General features: G+C 59.5%; 1 protein-coding gene across 6 annotated transcripts in view; it reads right to left on the bottom strand.

The window, feature by feature from the left end:
- GRAMD4 (GRAM domain containing 4) overlaps positions 1–23,078 on the bottom strand; it is a 75,981-nt gene that overhangs the window by 18,287 nt on the left and 34,616 nt on the right. For all 6 annotated transcript variants that reach the window (XM_082636186.1, XM_082636190.1, XM_082636189.1 and 3 more), the window contains 2 exons: positions 19,226–19,346; positions 515–635 (listed from right to left, as the gene is read on the bottom strand). In XM_082636186.1, coding sequence (XP_082492312.1) covers positions 515–635; positions 19,226–19,346 — 242 coding nt within the window. The remainder of the gene's footprint in view (positions 1–514; positions 636–19,225; positions 19,347–23,078) is intronic.

The raw sequence follows: 23,078 nt of genomic DNA, 5'->3' as shown, positions 1-23,078 counted from the left end.
GGCGACTGCTGGCCAAGAGCTGGGGGGACGTCCGGTGGTTCTGGGGGCTCTGCGTCCCTCTTCAGTCCTGCCCGGCCAGACCTCCCAGGGCTCAGCTGAGACTCCCCCCCGTTCCCCCTCCAGCGTGCAACAGGAGCACCTACACCCTCCCCCCGCCACCGGTTTCCAGATGAAGGCCCCGAGGCACAGGAAGGCAGCAACTTTCCCAGGATTGCAGCTGTGGGCACAGGCAGGACTCAGCCCAGAAAGTCGGGGCCAGGCCCACCGTCACCACTTACCCACGTACCCTCCTGATGCCCTGGGTCCGGCAGGGGCTGGGAGGGCGGCGGTGGCCGCTCATGGGGATCGGCCACCTCAGGGTTTGAGCAGGGTCTTGGCTCAGGGGACCGCTACCTACCGAGAGGGCAACGCTACCTGGGTGACAGTGTTACCTGGCTCTCCCCTCCTCCCCACCTGGCCTTGAGCTCCTCACCTGGCCCTTCCCCCCTCCTCACCTGGCCCTCCCCCCCCTCACCTGGCCTTCAGCACTTCCTGGACCTTCTGCTCCAGCTCCATCCGCCGCTGCCGCTCCCGGTCCAGCTCCTGCCGCAGCATCTCCGCGTTGGTTTCCTCTCGCAGCTTCCGGAGCTCCTCCTCTGTGAGGGGAGAGAAGCCCCGGTGAGTGTCATGTGGTCCATTCTGCCCCCCATGCAGAGGTGCCGAGAGAGGGCTGGTCTGCAAAGCACTCAGACAACTGGCAACAGCAGCTCTCATGCTCCTTCCTGGGGGGCACACCCGCAGAAGTCTATCAACCGGGGCTCCTCTTACACAGGGCAAGATCTGGGGCAAAGCAAGGGTGAGGGTGTCTTTCCTAAAGAAAATCCATTCAAGATAGACACACAAAAGGCATTTCACCAAACCACCTCCACGGGGGCAGGACACCCCAAGGAAGGGACGCTGGCGGCACTTGGTCACTCCACAGACACACGTGCAGCAGGTGCAGTTCTGGGAGGTCTCGGCCGCAGAGCAAAGCCCACGTGAGGGGCAGAGAGCTCCGCCACCAGGCTGCCGACCACCTGAGAGCCGTGCGGCGGGAGGGTGAGGGGTACAGTGGGAGGGTGAGTGGGAGCTGGAGAGAAGCCGCACCAAGGTGTGTCTGAGTCAGAACCTGGATGAACAGAAGGTCGCAGACCAGCAGGGTAGGGGTCGGGGGGAGAGCGTGGGATGCAGAGGGAGCAGCCTTGGTGAGGCGAAGTCAGGAGGGGCCGTGGGCTGGGGGGAGGGGTCACAGATGAGATGCGGGCGGGGCATCAGCGCCCGGGAAGCCAGAATGAGGACCCGACATTTATTCCAGGTGTGATGGAAGCCAGTGCCAGGTAGCTGCTGTTCTGAGAGTGTGGGGTGGGCTGAGGAATGGCCCCAAGGACGGACCATCCTAACCTTGGAAGCTGTGACTAAGCACCTTACACGGACAGAGGGACCCTGCAGAAGTGATAAGGATCTCCAGATGGGTATGTATCCTGGATTACGTGCATGGGACCCATGTCATCACAATGATGGAAACTCAGGAGGAAGCAGGAGGGTCAGGGGTCAGAGAGAGGAGGAAGGTGCTGTCCCGCTGACTGTGAAGAGCCAGGGGCACAGGCAGCGTCTAGAGCTGGAAGTCAAGGACACAGAGTCTCCCCCGGAGCCTCCAGAAGGAAGACGGCTCTGCCCGCACCTTGGCTTGAGCTCTGTGACGCTCATTTCAGACTTCTGGCCTCTGAACTGTAAGAGAATAAGGAGGCTACTTTAAGCCCCCAGTTTGTCGAAATCTGTTGCAGAGGCGACAGGAACCTCATGCACACGTGGCTGCACACGCCCTAAGTGGACGTCGCTCTGCATTTCTGCACGACCGGACACCGCACGACGATACCCAGATCCAGAGACTGCACGCTTCAGGCCCCACAGCAGCCCCTGCCACTCCCTCCACCCTGCATCCTGTCCTGCCCCGTCCCCAGGGGTGACCACCAGCCAGACTCTATGCACAGATGAGGCCTCCCTTTTTGGAGACTGTACAGTGGAGGTGGGCGTGTCTTAGTGTGCTCAGGTGACTATAACAAGATACCACAGACCGGGTGGCCTAAACAACAGACATTTATCTCTCACAGCCCTGGAGGCTGGACATTCAAGGTCAGGGTGCTGGCAGATTAGGTTCCTGGCAAGGACTCTCTTCGGGGCCTGCAGACTGCAGCCTTCTCGCTGTGTCCTCAAAGGCAGAGAGCCAGCTCCGGCGTCTCTTCCTCTTCTTATAAGGGCACTGATTCCATCACGGGGCCCCACCAACGTGACCTCAGCTAACCCTGATCGCCTCCCAAGGGCCCGCCTCTCACCACCACCACATGGAGGTGAGGGCTTCAGCACGTGCACTTTGGGGGCTGCAAACGTTCAGCTCATAACAGGGCATGAACTCAGGCGGTCTGGCTCCCGAGCCCAGGCTCTTGGCCAGGACGCTGTGCTGACAGGCCAGCTGCGGCCTCTCCTGGGTGTGGGCATCCGCACGCTGCCCTGGCCAGCCATCCTGCTCTCCTCAAGGGACACCTGCACTGTGACTCATGCTGCAGAATCCGCGCGAACACACGCGATTCCATTTGGTTTTTATGTGCCACGAGCAAAGCTCAAAGGCTTCGAACTAAGCAAACTGAGTTTGAGGAACTGGCACTCCCAGAAGTTCACACTCGGTTCCTAAGAAGCAACCCAGCCATGTCCTTTCTACTTAAATCTTCACCAGAGTCCAGTGCAACCTTCTCGGCAGGGGCTTGAGCCCTTGAGGGGTGGTCCTGACTCCCTCTTCCCCAGAGGGCCTCACTGCACTCAGACACCCAGGCCGGCGAGTCTAGCTTTTGGCAAGAAGGTTCCAGATGACTTGAACCAGCCACACAACACAAGAGATCCATAAGCAGCCACCCAGCCCACACTCCTGAGGACGGGTCTCCTCCCACCTCCAGGCTGGAGCTGCAGTGAAGACACAGACCCTCTGGGCCTGTGGACCCAGGGCGGCCTGAGCTTAGTGAGGAAGGGGGCCTCAGAGAGCACCGTGGACAGGGAGGTGATCAGGACCATGGACGGCCACCCCTCTGACGGCTGGGCACAAAGATCAGAAGGAGAAGGGTGTGCAAGAAGGTTCCAGAACCCGCTTTGCATACAGTCTAGTCCTGCACTTCTCGTGTCTCCCCCAAAGCACCTCAGCTACCTCTACTGAAGACGTGAGTCATGCATCGATGAAGAGGCCCAGTCCAGCCTGACGCAAGTCCTGCAGTTCCATGGGGGACACAGATGCTCCTGAGCTAAGTCTGGTCCAGGGCGGGGATTCCGGCTCTCCTCCTACCTGGGCACTGACGATGGGGTAGGGGGCCTAGCCAGGCTGCAGGGATGATGGGAGCAAAGAGCCCACGGTGGGGGCGGGGGTGGCTAAGGAAAGACCCACCCTCCTCCCACCATGGGAGAACATGCATGCACCGTCCGCCGTGCACATGCCCGGGCAGCACCGGCCGTGCAGAAGTCCCAAGGTCACAACCAGAGGCAGACGGGTGCTGGTCCTGCTGCAGGCCCAGACCAGAGCCCCGGGCAGCGGGAAGCATCACCCGCTGACTCAAGAGTGAGGGCTCACATTTGCAGCAACATGGATGCAACGAGAGATGATCATACTAAGTGAAGTAAGTCAGAGCAAGACAAATAACCTGCAATATCACTTATACGTGGAATCTAAAATATGATACAAATGAACCAATCTATGAAACAGAAACAGACTCAGGGACATAGAGAACAGTCTGGTAGTTGCCAAGGGGAAAGGGGTCCCTGGGGGAAGGATGGAGTGGGAGTTTGGGGTTAGCAGATGTAAGCTATTATATACAGAATGGATAAACAACAAGGTCCTACTGTAAAGCACAGGGAACTATATTCAATATCCTGGGATAAACCATCATGGAAAAGAATATAAAAAAGAATGTATATATAACTGAATCACTTTGCTGTACAGCAGTAATTAACACAACATTGTAAATCAACCATAAATTTAAAAATTTTAAAAGTTAGGGCTCAGCACTGGGCCTGGGGGCCAGTCCACACCGAGCACCCGAGAGCCCCGAGCACTTGCTGAGTGAGTGAGTGAAGGGGTCCTGCTCTCCGCCCCTGCCCCCCAGAAGTGAGCACAGCCCAGCTACAACCAGGACCCTTGTCCTCCGGGTGGGGAACTCCTTCGCCATCCCGCAAAGCCCCTCCCCACTCGGTCACCCCACAGACGTTTGGGGAATGACAGGTGGCTGCAGGCGACTTCTCCAGGGTCCCGCCCCAAGTCCTTTGTACGATGTAATCACTGTAAGATGCAGTCAAGTCCACCTGGAAATCCTAGGTCACCTCCCTCAGGCCTAAGGCTCCTGCAGATAACGAGACCCAAGTCACGTCAGAACTCGCTTTTTCTTGTTTCTAAACTGGTACATGGTACCGTTCTCATCACAGCCCCACGACGACACAGTCCCCATCCCTCTGCCCACCTCCTGCATTTCCTGGACGTGAGCCCTCACTCCTCAGCATTCTCGAAAATGCGACCCTGGAGGAGCCACCGCCCACCCGGGACAGGCAGGCCCCAGACTCACGGAGGGCAGAGGCCCTGGCGCTACGAAGAGGCACACAAGGCCGCCGCCACACCCCTCGCTCGGCTCCACCGGGGCCCTAGGGCAAGGCTGCCCACGTGCAGATGGGACAGCAGTGCAGCAGGGACACAGCCACGGCAGCCGCAGCGCATGCCGTGGCCCAGCTACAAAGCCACGTGGAGTCACATCCTCAACAGACACCCATTCCCCATGCGACAGCGTGTCGAGGGCGAAGACCAGAGATCGGCCCCTCCGCAGGCAGCTGCTTTGGGCCAGTGATCCTGTTTCCGCTTTTCTGCAAACAGCTAAAGTTGCAAAACAGACCTGACGGCCTGGGCCAGGCTGAACCAGAGCAGCTCAGAGCCCGCATCGGTCACTTCACCAGTGAGCACTGGGCAGCCTTGTGTACCAGGCACACTCCAGACACTTGTGATAAAGAAGTGACCCAAACAGAGAGCCACCCTCGGTGGGGGGGGGGGGACGGTTGGGCCGTAGGAACAGCCCTGTTCAGTGAGCCTGAGCCGAGGGCAAATGTGAGCAGGGCTGCGGAGAAGGATCGAGCCCCGTGCACCTGAAAGGGGAGCGTCCAGGCAGCAGGGGTAGCGCCTGCCAGAGTCCCCGAGATGGTCCCGGGCAAGGAACCACATGGGCTCCCATGGGGTGGGGCTGTGCTCGCCCACCTGCAGCTCAGCCTGCGGTCAGTATGCTTTCCCCTGAGACCCAACTCCCCTGGTCGCTTGGTGACAATGACAATAGCCTACACTGGTGAGGCGCTGGCTCCTGAGCGCCCTCTGCAGGGTGTAACTCAGCAGCAGCTGCGAGCACAGGGCCTGCCCGACCCTGCGGGTGCCGAGTGCTCCAGCCCGCGGCGTCCACAGCGCAGAGCCCTCGGGGAGCGTCAGCCGGCGGCAGGATGAACCCCGGATGCCCAGCCCATGGCCCCCACCAGCCATGTCCAAGGGGAGCCTTTTCAACAGCCTCGGGGAAAACAGACCGAGCAGCCGCCCGGACAGAGGAACGTGAAGTCTGACAACAGTGACAGAGGGACGACCCTCCCCGGCCCAGGAGGTCAGCAGACTTCTGAGCCAACACCACGACGGCCCAGGGTCAGGGTCACTGGCCTGCCGGGTGGGACCGAGGCTGGTGTATGTGCAGCAGCGGGCTCCAGGGTCTGGCTGAGGGTCAGCTCAGCACTCCCTCTACCCAGAAGTCAGCCCCATGTGTGGCATGTGGCAGCCATGGTCCGGGTGGTGGGTCACAGACCACCCCAATCGTGGGGTTGACAGGCTGCAATGGAAATTCCCACAGGAGAAGCTTCACTTGGGCAAGTCCCAAAAGGCATTCCTGAGACCTCAGAATGTGACCAACTAATTCACCAAAATCAGGGGCGTGGACTGGAGCCCAGGGGAGGCCAGGATCCGCTGCCCTCGCTGCTGGTCAAGTGAGACCCTCGCTGGCCTGGAACCTGCTTTCTGGATAGGATGGGGCTCAGGGGGACGCAGCAGGTTCCTCTCCTGTCCTGGCCACCTCACCAGACCTGGGGACACAGGGCCGAGCCCAAGACCCCGAAATTCAGGCCAAGGTCAGTATGACAGCCCCAGGTCCCAGAAACAGACGGGCTGGCAGAGCGGCCGTGTCTCCGCGGCGGCCAGCCCGCCCCGTGCAGGCAGAGCCATGGGGACACCCTGCTGCCCCTTGGGGGCGTCCAGGGTGGGAGCAGGAAGGAGAGGCACCAGCCCCACCTCCCACCTGGAGAGTTCAGGACTCGCCCGATTTGGCCCCTAACAAGGGGCAGATATTCAGGTTTGCTGAGTGCCGGGATCCACGTGCTCGGTAAATATTTGGAGTCCTCGGGGCCTCCCGCACTGCCCCTCCTGCTGGGCTCTGCCCTGATCTGGGCATGTGGCTCAGCATTCTTCAGGGCCCTGTGGTCCCTCCCACACCCTGGGAGAAAACCCTCCAGACAAGGGGGCTGAGAGGACACCACACCAAGCCCACAGGGAGCCATCCCACCTGGCTCCTGTTAGCCACAGTCTCCTCCAGGGACCGCCCCCTTCAGTCCTGGGGTGAAGCAGAATGGCCCTCGTGCTGCCTAGTTTCCCTGAGGACCATGGCCTCCCAACCCACTGGACTTGGTGCCTCCCAGGGGCACAGAAGAGACTCTGTAAAGGGGGGCCAGGGGGAGGGGCCAGCCTCTGCCTAGGGCCTGGGGGACATTTCCAAGTTAAGACTCAGAAGCAGAGTCCAGCCGGGGCCAGGCAATGAGCGAAGAGCAGCCATGGAGACGGGCGACAGGAGAGCAGAGGCCCTGCTCCAGGGCTGCAGGAAGCCAGGCCTCGGCCCCCCGGCCCCAAGGGGGCTATGCCCCCACCCCTCTCCGTCTGGCTTATTTACAGCAGAGGGGCCCCGTGCCAGGTGCGGATGGGCAGGGCCCTCACCCTCACGTGTCGGGGTTCTTCCTCCAAGCACCCCCAAACCCACCCACTCTCATCTCGGCTCGCACCCTGCTTCCTAACTGGCACCCCAGCTCTCCTCACACCCTCCAGTCTGGCTCCAAACAGCAGTCAGAGGCTCCTCTAAAGTGTAAGTCAGAACCTGACACTATCCTGCCCAAACTGGCCACACAGGAGTCCTTCCAGCCTGAGGCCCCACCCCACTCCCCACTTCGACGCCCTCTGCTCTTGCCCTCACCTTTGTTCTTTGGGTTTAAGCCACAGGAGCCTTCTCTCAGGTGCCCAAATGCCTCCACAGTCAGACCCCACCCCAGGACCTTTGCACATACTTGTGCCCCTCAACCTCAGTGCTGGCTCAAGTGCCATTTTCCCCCAGAGAGACCCCCCTGACCCCCTCCCATCTTATGTGGCCCTTTGTCATCTTCTCTTGTGAGCCCTGCTTTTTCCTGTCAGGGACAACACGGGTCCTCCCCAGGGTGCTGGGAGGGGATTCCCTCAGGTGACACAGCTCCACAGGGAGGGGCTCAGCAAACATGACCCCTGGTAAGCACGCCACATTCCTAAGTTACATTCAGCTGTAGGATGCCCCAACTCAGGTCCCAGAGAGAGGACCCCGTCTGATTCACTGTCTGTGACGGCCCAGGACCCAGCCTGGCTCAAGGGGAAGCCAGGAAAGATGCGGTGAATGGACACTGGGCAGTGGGGACAGCACAGCAAGTTCTCAGCAAGTGAACTGCAGGACGCACGCACCAGGCTGGTCGAGAACCAGGCAGAAAGGACACCAGTGGGAGGGGAGGGCCGTGGTGGGAATTCAGCAAACACTGCCAAGAGTGAGTGGCTGGCCACCAGCATCGGAGGGACGTCTGCATCCTGCACGCCAGGCACGCGGGCCCCAAACCTGAGGCCTCAGCCTCCCCCGCCTTGTACTGGGGTTCCCACGGACCCTGGCCCTGAGGACTCAAGGGCATTCAGAGTCCCCACCTGTCACGTCCTTGCACACAGAGCACCTGCTGGGAGGGGGTGGGGGGCACTCAGACGATCCGGGGTCCAGAGCCCTGACACGTAATCCGCTCAGGAGCCCCAGCCTCCATGGGGACCTCCACTCCGCCCCACACCAAGTAAGCCTGGTTGTGCGGAGAAGCCACTGCCTGCACACAACTCCATGAGCAAATACTCGCTGTTCAAGTATAACGCACCAGGCTCTGTCAAAGTGGGGACGCTGCCGTGACCGAGCACCCACACCCTGCCCGGAATGGGCATCTGGTGGTGCCCCAGGCACCTCGCCTGCATGAACTGACCCCAGGGCCACCCAGGTGCAGCGTCCTGCTGGACCCTGGACCCTCGGGAGGCGGGTCTCCTGTCCTGATGCAGGCGGGGCCCTGGGGCCCCCTTCTGAGAGGACGTGCTCCCACTGGCAGTGGGAGAGCCTGGGCCCTAGAGCCACGTGGAGACCCCCTGCCCTCCTGAGCGCCCGTGCAGCACCGCTTAGCCTCCTCCCACGGGACCCACTTCGGAGGCCTCCACGGAGGGCTTGGCTTACAGCAGGTGCTCAGCTGAGGCTCACCGGGTGAGGAGTGGGTGAAGCTCCCAGGGAGCCCCCCAGAGACCTGCCCCCCGAGCTCCGGGTGGCCGGCCCCCCGCAGTAGTGCGACTGTGTCCCCGGGGGGCCGCCCCGGGCTCGGCCGGCTGTGCAGGGGCTCCCACCGCCTCTCGAGTACAGGCGTGGGTGGACTCGCAGGCCGGGGAGCTTCACGGGGGGAAAACAGAGGCGAGGGGCTTCCCGCCAGCGCAGCCTCGCTCCTGGGAGCCAAGGTTGGGGTGTTGGGTGCCTTCCCATCTGCTCCTCTGATCCCTGTCACCCGCACACCCTCCAGTCACCTCTGCGGACCTGAAGGTCAAGGCAGCCCCAGACGCCGCCTCACGCACAGCGTCATCAGCAGGAAACCACATTTTCTTTCTCAACGCCCCCGAACTCCCTTCCCCATGCCACTCATCTGCGAGGGGTCAAGTGCAGCTGGTTCCCACCATGTGGAGACGGTCAGCCAGGCCGCTGTGGACACGTGTGGACACACAGCTCCCGTCCCGAGCTCCAGGGATGCTGCTCGCCTGCTTGCAAGCGTGTCTGGGACTCCAGTCCTGGAGGCAAGGGGGCCTCGGGCCATGTTCTCTTAACCTGGGCTCCTGACAAAGCCCCCTCAGCCCTGCAGTTCCCATGGGCACCATCCCCCCTCAAGCTGCCCCTTGCTCTCCTGGGCCTTCCCGGGGTGGGCGCTCTGTGGGGCCGAGACCAGCGGGCTCCTCCCTCCTCCCAGGAACCCCCGCAGTCCTGCCCTCCTCACTCCTCAAAGCCGCCCCCCCCAGGCCAGTGAGGGGACGCGGCCCCGCAGACAAGGACGCTTGGGTACAGCCTGGCAAATCCACTCGTCCCACGTAAGAAGCCTTCCTGCCTGTTCCAGATGCCCCCTCTCCTGGGGGCACAAAGACAGCTAAATAAATAAAACCCATCAGCATTCTGATCATTTCTCTCCTACAAGCCTTCCTCTGAGCAAATGGCTCCCCCAAGGCCACGCAACTCTCCCTACGCCTGCAACGATGATTAGACCCCATGACGGTGGATGTTATGGGTCTGCTCCCTCCGGCGACATATTTAGGTCAACTGCAGTGCAGAGCACAGCCGGCTCCTTGCACAGGACAAACACGATACAAATCCCTGCAATCAATTTTTCTCCTCCTCTCGGATAGAGAAGAAACAAGAGGCCAACTTCCCGCCAGGCAGAAAGCGCGGAGCTGGTCACTCAGAAGGCGGCCTTGTCTTGCGCAGCCCCCCAACGGGAACCCTGTCCCCAAGGGGTGACAGCTGGCCTCTGGCTCCCGGGGCTCTCCTTGGGCTGCCCTCCAAACTCAGAGCCCAGCTCATGGCCTCGTCCGCAGTAGCCTGGCCTTCTGGCCACCGGCCCTGGATACCACCTGTGGCAGAAAAGGGCTCCCCCCTTGTGCTCCTGCTCCGTCAGTCGGGGGCCGGGAGGGTCTCCTGCAGGTGGCGGCAGGGGTGCAATGCCACACACAGGGCCCCCCCATGTTGATTTCCCACCGCTGCTGTAATAAGTGACCACAGACGGAGCGGAAGAGTGTGCCCTCTTACAGCTCTGGAGGTCAGAGTCTGAAATGGGTCTCGAGCGGCTCAAGTTAAGGTGTGGGCAGGGCTGGCTCCAGGAGAAAGTCCACTTCCTGGCCCTTTCTGCTTCTAGAGGCACCCACATTCCTTGGCCGCTGACCCCACGCCATCAGGGACATCATCCCGACCTCTGAGTCCATTGTCAACTCTCCTCCTCTTTCTGACCCCCCCGCCTCCCTCTCATGAGGACCCTTGTGACGACACTGGGTCCACCTGGATTAACGCAGGCCCATCTCCCCATCTCAGATCCTTAACTCAATCACGTCTGCAAAGCCCCTTTGGCCACGTAAGGGGACACAGTCACAGGTTCTGGTGATCAGGACAAGAACACTGTGGGGAGCCACGATTCTGCCCACCACACTCCCCCAGAGAAGGAGGCTGAGCTGACTCTGGGAGGGGGGACAATCCTCCCTCTTTCCACCAAGCCCAGAGAGGGTCTTCCCGCCCCCAGAGACTCCACAGGCCGTAAGAAGAGTCCTCCTTTGGCAGGTCAGGTGGCCCCCGGGGAGCTTGGGCCTCCTGGCTCCCCCTCCCTCCGGTCTGTCTGTTTCTCGCCTCTGGCTGTGCCCATAAGGCCCCCACTGACGAGGCTTCCACTGCCTTGGCCAAACTCTCACAGTGAGCAGTGCCAGCGCAGAGCATCCTGGAGTCACGCCTGCCACGAGCCCGTGGCCTCCCACAAGCGCGTCCTGACACAGGCCCACTCTCGGGCCACTCTCCTGAGCCTCTCTGCACCTCTGCAGCCACGCAGGTGGGCCAGGAAAGGTAGCTTCATACCTGCCGGCAGCTAAGTCGCAGGCAGGGGTCCCAGGCATAGAAGCCACAGCCCGGCAGGGCGGGAAGGGCCTCTGCACCAGCGGTCACAGGGTCCGCCTGGGTCATGTGGCACAGCTCCCAGCCTGATGATTCTCTCCTTTTCAGGACCTGGTGCCGGCTCTGTGGCATCTGCTGACCCGGCAGATGGCCGGGGCCGGCCAGGGGATGGGAAGGAAGCCTGCAGGAGGTGAGGGGAGCCAAAATACCTGCCCAAGATAGGATTCAGAACCCCCGAACCTTCTAAGATTGGAGGGCACGCCCAGGAGAGATGTTTTCACCGTAATTCATCATTTCCCTCACTGGGCCCCCGCTCAGCAGGACACCCACGTGAGCAAAGCCCAGCAGCCAGGTGCATGGCCCGAAGGGAAACCAGGGCCAGCTCCGCGGGGGGTGCAGCCTGCGCCCACCCACCTCCCACAAGAGCAGGCAGGCAGCAGAGTGCAACAGGGAGAAGGGGGAGGCCCGGGTTGCTCTGGGAGCCCAGCGGGACCCTCACACAGGTGTCCAATGTGACTTTCTAAAGCTTGGTTTCTGAATCCAAAATGCCCCCTTCACGCAGCCCAGAGTCCAAACAAACCTGAGCATACTCTAATAGGAGCTTTCAGGGACCCCAACCAGCGTGCTGACAAACCAGCGCTTTCAAAGGGAGAGGCAAAATGAGTTACAGGCGTGGAGCCCCGAACACAGGAAAGCAGCTCCTTGTGGCAAAGCGTTTCTTGCAGCACTCACCCACCAGGATGGCCGGCCCACCCACGTGGTCCAGCCTTCATGCCTCCCCAAGGCTACAAGGAAAAGGGCAGGGACAGCACCTGACCAGCGATTCCAGGTGCACCCCTATCGGCCCACGGCCACCCTGACTGGCTCAGGGAGACAGAGGGGACGCCTGGGCTCATGCCCACCCATGCCCAGGCAGCAGGGCCATAGCCAGCCCACTACCCCAGCCCCCAGGGAAGCCACCAGGAGGAAGGAACACAGCTTTGAGGCTATTTTTAAACCTGTAAAAGTAGAACTCTCAAGCAAGAGTCCTCTTGGCACACAATTCAACAGGCCCAGCCACAGCCAAAAATAAAAATCAAGTGATAATCCTTAAATAAAACTCCTTCCCACCGGCCAGGTGTGCAAATGCAGGGACCACCCACAAAGCTGTTTCTGGGTCCTGGCCAGGTGGCAGGCTGCACACCTGGAGGCCCCACCCCGTGGTCCTAGGCTCTGCCCTTCACCTCCCTCCTCAACTCTCCCCAGATTGAACTCTCCCGGCCTCCCAGCTTAATTTGGATCCCCCCGCCCCATGACCTCGGACCTTTCTAGAAGGCAGAGCCACACCCTCCCAAAGTGCCAGGTATCGGGTCCTGAACCGAGGGCATGCTTGCAGCAACTGGTAAAGAAACAGCCAAGTCAGCCCCCTCCCTTCCTGCACCCTCTCCCCTCGAGGAAAACAGTTCATCATGGGAAAGGCCATGCTTTAGTGGTAAACTTCCGTTTGCAATTTTCCCCAGCGTTTACTCACCGCTGTGGTACTTGCTGCTGGATGCAGAGGTAGAGTTTATGGAACGATGAACAAACCATCACCCACCACGCTGATGGCCTGGTCACCAGGAAGCGGTGCCGCTTTAAGCTCTTACGTGCCCACACGACAGGCTGCAGCCTAGATGCTGGCACACCACTGCCTTTCACATACATTTTAGGAAACTGACTGGGGGTCTGGGGTGAAGAAGCAGTGCATTAAAATGTTTCCCGTGTAAAATAAGAAGGAACAGGATCCCAGCCAGTGTCTCCACCCAGAACAGCTGATTTTCAGGAACCGATGACCGCCTTTCAGCAAGAGGACCACTGCGCTGCTCTGACGGCCAAGGTCCAGCCTGCAGGGCCCTGGCCAGCACCGAACCAGGAAATATGTATGTGCCCAGCCCCCATCCCGGCTCCTCCCTCTGCCTGAGCACTCAGGGCCCAGGCAGGGGATGTGCTCTGCTGGGCGCTGAGCCAGGACCGCCTGGTGGGCCAGCTCGCCTCTGTCCAGCGAGGAGGCAGGGCCGGACATCTGCAGGGATAAGCAAGGAGCAGGTTCCCACCGGACAGCAGGAGTGACCTAGAAATATGCAATTCAGAGCCAGCCCAGTGGGTCAGACATGCCATTTTCTTCGGGGCCAATTTCATTTTTTTCCCAGATAAGTCCTCTATGATACGGACATGCAGTCTCATCTCTGTCTTCATCTGCCGGTTTTCCGATGTGTTTGCTCCCGTCCCGTCTGTCTGGGTCACCCATTTGCGGTCCTCACGAAAGGGCAGAAACCACTCAACAAGCGCATCACTACAGGGTCAGAACTGTCCGACCCAGCCTCTGGCACTGGGAGTTTATCCTCTCAGCTCAACATCACTGAATAACAGGAGGAGCAGAGTTTTTTTAAAAAGCCAGACCGGGACTTCCCTGGTGGCACAGTGGTTAAGAATCCACCTGCCAGTGCAGGGAAGACGGGTTTGAGCCCTGGTCCGGGAGGATCCCATGTGCCGCGGAGCAACTAAGTCCGTGCGCCATGACTACTGAGCCTGCGCTCAAGAGCCCGTGAGCCACAACTACTGAAGCCCACGCGCCTAGAGCCCGTGCTCCACAACAAGAGAAGCCACCGCAATGAGAAGCCCGCGCGACGCAACAAAGAGTAGCCCCCGCTCGCCGCAACTAGAGAAAGCCCGCACGCAGCAACGAAGACCCAACGCAGCCAAAAATAAATAAATAAAATTATATATTTTTTTAAAAAGCCAGACCCCCAGAGGGACATCTGCAGGCCCAGGCCCAAAGGGGAGGGTCCAGAGATATCCAATCAATGCCACACCTAACCCATCCCCGCTGGCTTTGGGTGGCTGCCCCATCGGACGCCTCTAGCAGCGGGCAGCTCCCGCGCTGCTGTTTTCAGTGGTGAGAAAGGGCGTCCTCAGCCTCAATCACCCAGACTGGCGCCCAGAAACCTCCTTCCCTCCAGGCCCCTCTGTTCAGCCTCGGCATCCAGAGGGAGGCCCTCAGGCCACAGGAGGCAGACGGCCACCCTCCTGCCGCCTCCCTGGCCACCTTCTCCAGGAAGCCCTCCCAGGGGGGTCACAGCCGGCCACACTGACCCACCGCGTGTTGGGGCAGGAAGGGGAGGTCCCGGGAGCAGAGGGGCTCAGGAGCCAAGGGCCCCTTTCCCAGAGGCACCCTCCCCGGGAACCACCACAGTGCGTCTGGCACCTGTGTCGGTGGCTCTGAGATGACGATCCCTGTCCCGAGGGCTCAAGCCCCCAGGGTGTGGCCGAGGGGACCACCCTCCAGCACGTCCATCCAGAGAGGAGTCCACAGGCCTCACGTCAAGTGGGGAAGAAGAAACTGCTCGGCAACACAGAACCTGCACACGGGTCAGGGACCCTCGGGCTTAGCCCAGCACCCAGGAGGCCCCGGACCCCTGACACCCCATAAGCACTTTCCCTCTAAGCTCCGTATTCTGTGCCAAGTCACTTTCGGGAAGAGCCTGTGTGTGCAGCTTACAATGCTGGAGAATCTCCCTTCCCTGCACCCAGCAGGTGATCGATAAATGCACACTCCTGCTCAGAAACTATGGAGGAGTGTGTGTTTGTGCTCAAAAAGCAGGAACAACCGAAATGCATTTCGGGCTAAATGAAAATGGATGATGCTTTTCATTTATTTATGCGCTTCTTTAACAAATTTAGGATCCTGCCCCCAGTCCCGAGCCAGGACGCATTTCAATTTCCCATTCTTCATCCTATGCCATCTTCTCTCGGGAACATTTGTACTCTTCAATATTTAATAACCAAAGAAAGCTGCTGTGAACCTGGGCTATTTCCTCTTCTCCGAGAAGAATAACAGTCTGCTTCTGGAGAAAAAGTACTACGGGTAATTAAATGGAACTTTAACACTGACCACTTAGGCGTTTTACGGATGGGGGCAACCAGGCCCTGAATGGTGAAATGTCCACGGCTACCTGATCACTCAGTGCTGAGTCAGGAACCAGAAGCCTGGGTCCCAACTCCAGAGCAAAGCTCCCCATCACCACGGCCCCCTGCAGACCAGGGGTGGCCACCCTAGCACACAGATGCAGGTTCAGCAGCAACCAAAACATCTCTGTGGGTCCCAAGGGGGGACTACATCCTTTCTTCCACACTGTACTCCCCTGGGTACTGAGACAGAAGAGAGAGTGCAGGGAGGGACGGTCTCTCTGTGCAAACTCCAGCTCTGACCAGGTTTCCCTGCAAGGCATCACTCCAAGCACTGAGCTCCTATTAGATCCAGGGCATCACGCTAGATCCTCAGGGTATAGAAGTAAGTGTGGCCCGTGCACTCAAGGCACAGACCGCCTGCTAAGAACCACCTGTAACTATGTAACAGGGAACAGGGAGCAGGCAGGCTACCCACACCCTACAGCCACAAGGCAGATGCAGATGGAACAGGGAACAGAGAACAGCTTTGAGAACCATTTTGGAGGGGCCTCCAGGACGGGATGTCCGTGTGGAGACAGTGAAAACACACAGACATTTATCTAAGGGGAGAGGTAGGCCACATATACATATTTGCTTCTATAAAAATTTAATGGAAGGATAGACTGTACAATTGAAAGACAACTGGTTATTTATAGGGGAAGAGAAGGAATGAGGGTTACAGGGAGAGAAACCTGATTTCTCTGAAAATACCCTGACTTTGGAACCATGGAAACAATTTTAGATAACCACAAAAATTAATTTAATTTTTTAAATTAACTTTTATTGGAATATAGTTGCTTTACAATATTAATTTTTAAAACAAACAAACAAACTCTCTACAACATGCATATGGGGACAAAATGACATCACAGACCTCCTGGTCAGATGCACTGCGGACACAGCATCATACCTGTGACAGTCTGACCTAAGTCTCATCCTGAGGAAACAACAGACAAACCCAGACCAGAGGTGGGTCTATCTGAGCACCAACAAGATGATAACCATGGCGATTAAGACTCATTAAAGTATGTTTAAATCCATGATCTCATGATGACACCAAAACCCCCTGCAAAAGCCTAACACCCTCACCCTCTGGAGGATGCTCTAAGCAGAGAACCAACTCGTTATTCTGAAAGCTGGAAATATCAAGGAAAAATTCAAGCATGTCTCCTGCCTTTCCTATATGAACTACGTCTTGGGGCAACCAAATAGTTAAGTTTTCAGAAATATGGTGGGTTAATAAATGGAGAAAGAATGTCAGAAGTCGAAAATTACCATTTGCAACCTCTAATGAGATGAAGGATGGAAGCCATAATGACCCAGGTCCTGATACAGGACGAAAGAAACGGCCTCAGGAAAGCACGCACCTCCACCACCACCACAGGGGAGGGAGTCCTCCCAAAGATCCTCCCCACCCCACCAGCACCAAGGGACGGGGGACACGCTGGCTCATGTGTCGGTACCACGGGGATGCACTCAGCAAGGTCCAGGGTGGAGACCCCACCCACAGATGGCCTGGTTTCCTCAACAAAGAGCAAAAACAGATGCAGGGAGAACGGGCAGAGTAAAAGACAGGAGACGTACATCTACCAGTCACAACCTATGGACCTTGTTTGATTCCAGAGTTGCCCAAAAAATGACCAGACAACTGGGGAAACTGGAGCTTAAGTTGGGTATCTGATGATATTCAAGAAAAACTCGATTTATTTTACTTGTAATACTGGACTCAGGACTTTTGTTTTTCAAACAGAATGAGGGACTTCCCTGGCAGTCCAGTGGTTAGAACTCTGCGCTTCCACTGCAGGGGGCACGGGTTCGATCCCTGGTCGGGGAACTAAGATCCCGCAAGCTGCGTGGCACGGCCAAAAAACAAAAACCCATGATGAGCTATCTACTAAAATATTTATGGGTCAAATGACAGGATGCTGGCTGGGACTTGCTTCAGAAGACCTGGGGGAGAGGGGCTGTATGTGGGGGCTTGGAGGGAACCAGCCTGGCCACGAGCCGATTCTTGCTGAAACCGACGGCAGGTGCGTGAGAGGCGCGTTACACCACGTCCTCTATTTCTGATCCATCTAAAATTTCCCGTAACTAAAAAAAAATGTCCATAATTATTACCTTCCCCATCCGGCCCCGAGCTGCCAAAGTGGAACTCTGCACTTTTACAACATGAGCTACCCACTGTTTTACTCTTCTGGTAAAACACAAGGGCAGACCACGAGGACCGGTCCAAGGATGCCAGCGATGCCGATCCGGAGCCAGGCGGGCTCTTTTCTTTTCCTTTTTTCAACAGAGAGCAGGGTGGCCCCAGACAGGCATCCCTGTGGGTTGCAGCTGTCCTGCCCACCCGGCTGCCTGGTGGACACTCGCTCCCCACCCGCCCCGCCCGTAACCCCTTCTCCTGGAAGCCTCACACTGCCCCTCCCCGGCCGGGGGCGGGGGGGTCCCTGTTGGATGCTCTCACAGACCCTTCCCCTTTCGTTGGGAGCCCCTGACTCTGCGGGTTCCTCGAACCCCGTGAAACCACCAGTATCCTCCACGTGACCCACCAAAGGCACTTTCACAAGGCTCCACCCACTGCTGCCTCGAGCAGGGCCGTCCAGCTCTGCTGCCCAGCACAGCCTCCACCCAGCGGGGCCTGCTCAGCACTGGCGAGACCACCTGGGCTGCCCCGCCATTCACGCAGAGCCGCCCCGCGGGAGCTCGGCAAAGGCCAAGGCCACAGGCACCAGGGCCTGACGAGGCAGGGCCCTCACCGCCCGCAGACCCAGCCCGGCCCCGTCTCCCCAGCCAGGTCAGCCACAACCTCAGACTCGCGGGGAGACTGAGTCACTCCACAGCGCCATCCTCAGAACCTCGGTGCTCGGACCCTGTGGGCGAGCGCTGGCCGGCGGGGTGCAGACGGGTACACGCCCATAGCTCGTGCGCGTACACACGTGCGTGCACACGCAGGCTCACCCAGGGAGGTAGTGACCAGCAAGAGGGGCCTGTGGGGAGACGGGGCTGCAGCACGTGGTGGCTGGAAGGTGCACAGAAATGTAGTGAGAGCCACGCCGCCCACTTCTGGGAGAAGAAGGCAGGCCCCCAAGGCTTCCCGCCGCGGCGCTGACACCCCGCCTTTGTTTGCAGGCAACGGGGCCCGCGTGCTGCATGGGCAGCACAGCTGGGGTGCCCACGGCTGGAGCTCAGATGACACTTGTCACATAAACGAGGGAGACACTAGACGAAAGAGGGAGAGGACTCAGGTGGGGACAGAGGGCGGGTGCCTGCGGGCAAGCAAGGGCGCCAGCTGCTTGGTCCCAGGTATCAGAGGGAGACCCCAGCTGGGCACGATGCCCAAGGGAGGTGCCGGGCCCTTCCTCCTGGGCCCGGGCAGCTCTCCTCGTGGCCCAGACGTGACTGGCTCTGGGCACACAGGGGGGAAGCTGATTCTTTCTCCCTGTATTGTTTCCCTAATAGCATCGTCCACACCCTGCTGTCAGCTGTGAAAACACTGTGTCACATGCGTGGGCTTCAGAGCTAGTCTGCCTGGTTTAAACCCCCTACTAGTCAGAAGACTCAACCTACCAGTAGGATCACTTTTCTTAGCCCTGGTGCCTCCGTTTCCTCGTCTGCAAGGCAGGACAGAGGGGTGGTGAGAGGAGTAAAGGCAATTCACCAAATGAGATCATCTCTGGGAGGAGCCCCGCAGGCTCTTCCAGAACCATCTCTACTATCATCACTACCCAGAGGCCAACACCCCCAGCAGGAGGGCCGACAGTTAAGCAACACAAATGCTAAATGCCAAGGTACCCATGCCCACGGCCAACAGACAATGAAACCCCACTGTGCCCCCTCCCACACTCCCTCCTTGATGTGCAAACTACCCAGAACAGAAAATTTCAGATTCCTCCAAAAAGCTCTATTACATGCTGAGTTAAGCATGGCCATGCACCAGATTCACTAAAATAAAGAGAATTTCCAGGAGACGTCTTATTCCTTCCCCAGTGACGTTCTCGTCTATCTCAGAGTAAAGGCATCGTAGCCATCCAGACAGGAGTGCTGAGCTTCGTGGAGCAGCAAAGGGAGATGCAGACTCAGCACGCAAAAGGCCATGTGGGGACGTCCACACCCGTCCCCACTGCTAGCCTGGTGACACCTGTTGTGACCCAGCTGCACTCCTGCAGGACAGCGTCCCCTCTGCCCCTCCCTCCCCCACTGGTACTCACGTAAGAAGTGTTTTTCCAATAAGGCGATTTCCAGGTGACCTTTGATCTCATTTAAGCGATCAAACTCTGTCCGGTTAAAGTCCTGGACTCCTGCAGCCATGATGAGGGTCCCTGGACCAGCCTAGAAGGAAAACACCAAAAGCTCAGAGGAGCCTCCTGGAAGCATCCTGGGTCCATATCGACCAGTTCTCTAAGGGGTACCCCCAAGGACCCCGTGGTCTAGAAGGGCTGGTCCACAGGGCCACCGGCCTAGGAAGACACTAGCTCTGCCTTAGAACTCGCATCAGTTCACCTCGGCTTCGCCTATCGGTGGAAGGGACATTTCAGACAACGGGGACATCCTCAGAGCCCCAGTGAGGCCGACTTCCAGCAACAGAAAAGGCAAAACCGGAAGCGTGATGCTAAGCCTCTTGACGGTCACAACACAGCTCTCAGGCTGCAGAGGGAAGGAAACCATCGAAACCTGCCCTGGCCCACGTGGCGACCTCTCAGGAGGAGGGTGGGCCTGGCCACAGGGCCTGTCCCCCTCCTGCCCTGGGAGGGGCAGCAACAGAACTCCGGGGAGGTGGGGCAGGGCGCGTCAACATGCCAGGTTCTGAGGTGAACGAACTCCAAACAGGGGCCTGTCCTTTCCCACAGAAGGCTAATTAAAGCCACCACCCGCCCTCCCACCGGGCCCAGGGTAGGCTCCGGTTTCAGGCCACCACTGCCCGCTGGAAAGGGGTGCGCACGTCAGCACAGCCAGGCCTGACCGGGGCGCTGTGGGGCTGCCGGCTCACGCCCACCCCACCGCTGACCTGGTGAGGGCGGCACCTGAGCGCCCTGCCGTGTGACGGGGGGGTGGTGGTCTGACTCCCCAGTTTTGGTCTCCACGACCACACCCCCAAGGCAGGGTGAGGAAGGTGACACCCGGCATGGACAGGGTCCGTGACAGCCCCGGTGACAGCTCCAGGCACAGGTCATCTGCTCGGAGGCCACACCCCGGGAAGCAGCAGCTCACACTGGGGAACAACGGGGGCCAGTAAGACCCTCTAGCCCATGGCTGCCCTGTCCTGGCACGTGACCTCCTGGACTTTCAGCTGCTCTGGCTACCGGGGCATGAGGTCCCAGAGGGCAGGGACCAGGCCATGTTTACCTGCCCACCCCGTGGGTCTGGCAGGGGCAGGTACGGGGAGACTGGGCGGTAGGCGAAAGGCAGGGTACGCCCCCTGCTCTGCGCGGGGACGATGGCCCAGGCTTGTCCATTGGTTCTCGCAGATGAATTTGTCCCTCCCTGGCCCATCCCCAACCTCGGCGCCCAAAGTGGTGGCCCCAGAGCAGAGGGCAGAGGCTGGCCCGGAAAGGCGGCTCTACACTGATTCAGAAGCAGAACACTAGACTCCATTATGTCAGCAACTTCCCACCAAAGCAGGCAGGGCGTCCCGCGGTTTGCAGCTGCGTCTGAACACGTGAATCCACGTCCTCGGAAGGCTGTGACGCGTGTTAGTCTCTAAGCTGCTAGAATTAAGTTCACCTGGAACTTGCCCTAGAGCTTGAAGAGTTCCTACAGGGGTCCCCGGGTCCAAGAGAGCCTGGGACCCTTGTGGCTTTGGCTGGACTCAGTGTCGAAGCTGCAGCAGCTCAGCTGGGTGCCCAGAGGACGGCAGGGACAGTGAGGACCAGCTCTGGGGAGCCGGACAGCTGGAGGGGGCACCGATGCAGATGGCAGGCGCCAGGGATGGTGCCCTGAAATCCTGGGGCCAAACCCCTCCGTGAGCCCCTTGGGTCCCTCCAGCTGACCCCTTTTCAGACTTGCCGAGAGCAACGCTAAACTTGGGGTCGGGAGCCTGGACTCAGGACCACCAAGGCTGCAGCGCTGCCGCCACAAAACCAGGGAGGTGGCCTGGCTGCTTCTTCCCCCAGCTTCCCTAGAACCGTGTCTCTCCGCGGAGGGACCAGCTTCTACCCCCCGCTCCTGGAGGTGTTGCCCGCTGCACCTCCACGTGCGTGGCGTCTCTGCCTCTGCCCCAGCTCTAGGGCTCTGGTCCTCCCCTCCTTGCCCCTCTCCTTACTGGCCTGTCACCAACCACTCGGGGGACCCTGGCCTCAGACTCCTCATCTTTCTCTTCAACGGCCCTCCCCCGACCGCAGCCACACCCTGCCCTGGACATCACCCTACCTCCACCGCTGCGCCCCCCTCGAGCCCGTCTGCCCGTCCAGGACCCCCTCCCTCCCCCCATTCCCCTCCTCCACCATGGGACCCGGATTCTACCCTCAACCACTGGGTCCCCTCGCCTCCTTTGCCCCAGGACACACACGGGTTGCCCACAAAAAAGAACATAAGGATGAAGCCTGACACTACAGCATGATGGCCCCTGAGGACATGGTGCTGAGACAGGCCAGTCACAGGGACAAACACCGCGGGGCTCACTCAGGCCGGAGCTGGAGGAGTCGGGTCACAGACCGAAAGCAGACGGGGCGGGGGCGGCCTGGAGGGGGAGCTGCGGAGCTGAGTTTCAGTTTGGGAAGATGAAGAAGGTGGTCTGGAGATGGATGGTGGGGACGGCCACACGACAACGTGAATGTGCTTAATGCCACCGAGCTGGACACTTAAAAACGGTTATAGCGGTCAATTCTGTGTTATGCACACGTTACCACAATTTAAAAAAAATAAAAAGAATGAAGCCTAAACACAGGCAAAGGTGACCAACCTCCCTCGTGGGAAAAGCCCCTCTTCACCCCTCGGGTTCGAAGAACAGAAACACCTGGGGACACCCTGTGCAGGTGGGCAAGGGCGTGGCACACGGGGCCCTTGGGTGGCGGTGGAGGACACTGCACGCTCGTGGGAGGGTGCTGGTGACAGACACACGACCCTGCCCGCACACCAGGAGTGACGCAGGCCACCCCTGACGCAGGCATGAGGCTCATGGGAGTGACCGAGTGCCCCTCAGGGGCAGAAGTTAAGTGAAGGACGACACATCCCAGGGTGGGATGCTGGCTCGTCCCGCCACCACGGAGAGAGAGCCCCGGGGTGAGGGGGGAGTGAGCGTGACAGCCATTTCTACGCACGGCCCCCGTGCTCGCCCCTCCCTCAGGTCCTCCCCTCAGCCCTCGTCGGCCAGCTGGACCCACCCCAACGTGGAGGCACCCCTTCTTAGGACAGCGCCCGTGAGTCCCGCGATGTCCCGACAGGCAGATGCTGATGGGCTGCATTAGGAGACACATCAAGCGAGGCCCTGGCCCGCACTGGGCCCAGTGGCGGGAGGCCCGCCACCACCTCTGCAGGGGACACAGCCTGTACCCAAGCAGGGCGCTCCCCTCCAGGCTCTGCAGCTCCAGCCCTGCCTGATTGGATGGCTGGCGCTTAGGATGCAGTGCCAATCAATTATTCATTCCTGCCAGGAGCAAACGCACCGTCCCTGTCCTATTATAAAGCATCAATAATACAAGGAGCTGGGAAGGCGAGGGCTCACAGCCACATCTGGAAGGAAGACCTCGCTCAGGTGCTTGGGGAGGAACCCACAGGCCACCAGATCTGGCGTCCACTCGGGCAGGGCATCCACAGCTGGTGTGGTGGGGGGCTGGATGGCTCTGGGCTTCTTCACTGACATCAGGGAGGATTCAGGCAGCTGTGCCCACAACGGAGAGCCCGGCGGTCATACCTGGCCAGGAGGGGACCACAGGAAGCCCACCTCCCCCGCTGCATGCCCGCTGACAAAACACAAGCTTCCAGAAGGCGGGGCCTGCTCACGCCTGGTTCCCACCAGAGCCGCGAACCCCGCTGAGGAAACTTGCTCTCCAAATAAAGGGCGTCCACTGATGGGCCCACAGGGGCCACTGTCCCCACATGGGCTAATGAGGCGCAGCCTGGGCT

Source organism: Mesoplodon mirus (genome assembly GCF_964341445.2).
Source record: "Mesoplodon mirus genome assembly, chromosome: 11".
NCBI classification, from domain to species: Eukaryota; Metazoa; Chordata; class Mammalia; order Artiodactyla; family Ziphiidae; genus Mesoplodon; species Mesoplodon mirus.
This window is presented reverse-complemented; position numbering and strand designations above follow the sequence as displayed.